Source organism: Vigna angularis, chromosome 1, assembly GCF_016808095.1.
Source record: "Vigna angularis cultivar LongXiaoDou No.4 chromosome 1, ASM1680809v1, whole genome shotgun sequence".
Taxonomy (NCBI): Eukaryota; Viridiplantae; Streptophyta; class Magnoliopsida; order Fabales; family Fabaceae; genus Vigna; species Vigna angularis.
The window spans coordinates 29,837,017-29,841,553 of NC_068970.1; the positions used below are offsets into that span (position 1 = coordinate 29,837,017).

Sequence of the window (4,537 nt, forward strand, 5' to 3'; positions counted from 1 at the left end):
TAATATATTATTTATGAACTTATAGTAATCCATTAGAATAAAAATATCAAGATAGAATATATTATCTAGAAACTTATCAAAATTAATTAAACAAAAAATAATTTTATTTTATTATATTATTAAAGTAATAGGCTTTTATAAATATTTGAAAATAAATTCAATTGGAATTGGTATGTTTTCGGTTAGATAGATTATTATTAGATATCTTATTTTATCTTTATCTTTAGTTAGTTTGTTATTATTTCATATTAGTATTTTGAGCTTAGTCCATATTTCTTCTATTATAAATAAAGTATTTTATGTGTATATTAAACATAAAAAAAATTAATCTCATATGATTGTTACTATATTAGACACCTCCTATTTATAAAGTTAAGATAAAAACTTTGTCCATTAGGAAAAAGAGATAGAAACTTCAGAGTAAGAGTTTGTTCGAGTGAAGAGTTATGAGAGTTCAAGGGTTATTGTTGAATATCATTGTTTATTCTAGTAAAAAGTCTCACTGGGAAACCCAGATAAGGAGAGCTTACATTCTTGAGTTTGTTTCCTTGTTTTATTTTCTTGCCATGTTTTTGGGTGTAACATCCCATAATCTCATACTTGATAATTCATAGTTGATATATTGTAGCATTACACCACCATTCACAATAAATATAAAGGATTTCATACATGATATATATATGTTTTAAACTCAGATTTTAACTACAAACTCATAAATATAACTCGAACTCTTTTAATTTATTATTCTATTTCTTTCTTCATTGGCACTGAATCGGACGACATTCCTTCATCTGCTCATGTATAACGAATTATACGATTATTGCACAAACACAAACAAGTAGGGTGAGCTAACATGAAACAAATCATTTATAAAACATGCATAATTACTTTGATGCACTCAACAAACATCATATAATAATTATGTCAGACACCCTCATACCATCATACAACAATCGCACCATAGACACTCATCCCATCATACCACAATCCCCAATAGACATTCATCCGGATGATACGTTGATGAGCGGTCACGGGAGGTTATGCAATTGTGATAACTTCTACTTCTTCTTACAAACACACTTCCAAAATACTCCATACCATCCCCAAGGTTAGTCCTTAACACTATGTCCAAAACCGGCACATAGACCAGGACCTCCTGCCCCTCTCACCACATAATTCATCATTCTCTACTTGAGACCGGATGATTATAAGAGTATCAGGATAACCTCCAACAACAGGACCCTCAACATCAACCTATACACTAATACCATGTTATTACAGAATCGCTCCACGAGACTCATATCATGCTCATATTCATCAACTCATACTATACCATTACAAAATCTCTCCATAATACTCATATCATGTTCAGATGCATAAATTCAAATCCAATATAACAAAATACAATCATCACAGAAATCATACAAAATGAAAGAGAGGTGTGTCACAATGGACAACTTAAGTACCAAGTCTTTCCTTAGCCAAAGTGTTCTTCAACTAGTTTTTTAACAAATTTCTTATTTACAGATTCAAAACAACAGCATATAATATTAACACAGAAATTCAATATAGATAGATATACAACAAGCATATATGTTTTTCATTAATAGTATTCACACAAAATTTCAAGACATGAATAATAATAAAACAATACTAAATCATAATATAAAAGCTTAGAAAGGTTAGCTCCCCTACCTCTATTCTAGACTTGCTTTCTTGATCAGAGGTTGTTCCCGAAAAACTTCCAGAATCTCCACACTAAAATCCTTCTTACTTTAAATTCTTCCTAATCTTTCTTTCTTATGATTTCTCTCTACTTCTCGGTGCAAAATCCCCCTTCCCTTACCACCTCCCTTACCACCGAAAGAGAGTTTGGCTTTGCACCACCGAAATTTGTTTTGTCCTTTGTTTTGATATATATATATATATATATATATATATTAATTTATTTATTTATTTTATAAAAATATATTTTTGGAGAAAAATATTTTACTAGGTTTGAACCCATGTCTCAAGTGTTACAAGGTGTTTACCATTTGAGTTACTGTAAATTTTTGTTTAACTTATCACATTTTATTTTGTATATAAGCTTATTAGTTATATTTTTCATTCATAAAGAAATTTATTACTACTAAAAGATACTACTATTTATTAAAATGGATAATTTTAATGGACTTTACATTGGGTATGTTGTCGTGCTATTTTGTATGATGTTATGTTTTTTGGGTTTATTGTCATGTTGCTTTTGTATGATGTCATGTTGTGTGTGTGCTTGGTCGAGCTAGTTTTTGTGATTATTAAGTCGTAGGTGTTGTTGGTTGTGTCGTTTTGCTTCGTTGTCGAGATGTGTGGTTGGTTAGTTATGTGATGTTTGAACATGATTGTGTTGTGTCATTGGTTGTATATGTGTGACGTTAAGACAAGTTGTTGTGTACATTTAGTTGTACCTAGTAAATCCAGCAATGACTCTTTAGGTAGTGTGATGCGGGAAAGAGGTCATCTTCGACCGTGCGATGCAGAAAGATGATGGGTTCGAGTATCACTTATAATGAACAAGTTGTATGGTGGGGTATGGGGGATAAACCACAGGTGTTTGTGGTAACGTGTTTTTGTGTGATACGAATGTGTTTGACTTTATGAATTGGGGATGAATATCTGAATAAGGTGGACGAGTGCAGTTTTTTTATATTATCTTGTATTATTTTATGCTAGTTCACCCTTGTATGTTGTGGTTGTGGTTTCTATCTACGATGATTATTTTTATATTGGAGCATATGATATTACTGATAATGTTGGTATTGTGTAGAGTGAGGATACGAGTGGGAAAATAGTACGTAAATTGTGGACATGTTTTGAAAAAGTAAAAGAGTTTATGTTTAAATCTTTTTAACATTTTAAATTGTAATTGAATTAATTGTTATTTTCAAATGATTTGAATTATTTTCACAATAATAAAATAAAATTTTTAAATTTTATTATTTTATGATGATATCATAAGTGATTTTTTCGTAACTTAATTAATTACACGTGACCTGAGACGTTAAAGATATATGTATTAATTTCATTATCAAATGTAATTAAGTAACCCTCATTAATATTATAATTAAAATATTTCATTTCCTAAGCTAAGTATTGGTATATAAAAACCAATTTCATATGAAATGTCACTTATTAATTATTATCAAAGATACATTACAGTTTTTTCAACTAAACCCAATTTTATTTGTAAGTCATGTTTTTAAAGTTTTAGTAAAGGCTGCATATATAAAATACCCACTTAAATTAAAAAAGAAAAAAGAAACACACACACAATTATGATTTATAAGCTATATTATTATTATTATTATTATTATTATATATATATATATATTTATATTATGGCATATATCCATTATTAACATAGACCATATAAATTAAGAAGTTCATAAAAAAACTCAAAAAGAATGAAAGAAAGAAAAAGATTTGTCATTACTCGTGAGCATATGGGAGAAGGTTTCACTTAGGTAAAATAAAGATAGGGAAAAAACATAAGCAAAATACAAAAACAAAGGAAACGCATGATATCTACTTGGTTATAGCCTTTGTCTTCTAAATTGATTAAGTAGGCTTAATAGATGATAAATAGTTTTAATCACGACGCTCGTACTTGCGAACCCAAATATGTTTTCTGTTTATATGAAGCTTCGCAACATGTTTCCCTTTCAAAATTTGATCAACTGTTTTCACACTCTTCAAAACCATTATTGCAAACAAAGATTGATCTTGCACACCAGTGTTTCCCATAGATAAGTTCTCCACACAGTCTCCAAATGAACGTTTAAACAGTTTTATCACCTCACCTTCTGACACAGGGAAGCCTCTAGAAAATGTTAGAAACATGGATTTATCATCAGTGGTGACATCATCACAAGGCCCCTTCATCCAGATTCTCATATCAAACAAGTCCATGTTCGTAGAACTGTCTGGTGGATTAATGTTGAAGGAACCAAACAAAGGGTGTGGAAAACCTGGGATGGTGACAGGAGTGTCTGATATGTTACCTCGTGATGTGCGAGTTCTGTTGGTGTTCTTGCTTCTTAAGATCATCTGCAAAACATCAGCAAAAATTCGAGCACAGATATTTTTTAGTACACTTTTTATACCAGCTATTATGGTGTACCTTTTCTCCTTAAATATTTTAAGGGATATGCGTTTTTGTGTTAAGTTTTGTGTTGAGGGCAAAGCACCATTTTTTGGGGTGGCAGAGTTTTCTCTCTCTAAGCATTTTAAACACGATACAGTTTCATCGACAATATCATTGATAGCAGAAGCATGAGATAAAGCCATGACTTTGTGACTGATATTGGGGTATCCATTGTGTTCAAGCCAAATCCACAATGCCATGACCAGAAGGGATTGTGTCAAGTCACGTCGCAGTCTGAAGATCAGAAAACAGAAGACCTCACGGTGATTTCTGTGAAATAGATGAAGCTCATCTGTGGAAATTGGACCCATTCACACCACTGATCAATGATGAAACAAACACACAGAAAGAGAA

At 31.0% G+C, this 4,537-nt stretch overlaps 1 protein-coding gene across 1 annotated transcript; it reads right to left on the reverse strand.

Annotated features, from left to right (window-relative positions):
• Positions 1-3,444: 3,444 nt before the first annotated feature.
• On the reverse strand, positions 3,445-4,537 carry LOC108327660 (uncharacterized). Its single transcript, XM_017561347.2, has one exon. The coding sequence runs from the start codon at positions 4,492-4,494 to the stop codon at positions 3,628-3,630; it is 867 nt and encodes a 288-aa protein (XP_017416836.2). The 5' UTR covers positions 4,495-4,537; the 3' UTR covers positions 3,445-3,627.

Bases quoted from the DNA above. Each gene is read 5' to 3' on its own strand.
- LOC108327660 (XM_017561347.2), bottom strand. From the start codon at position 4,494: ATGGGTCCAATTTCCACAGATGAGCTTCATCTATTTCACAGAAATCAC.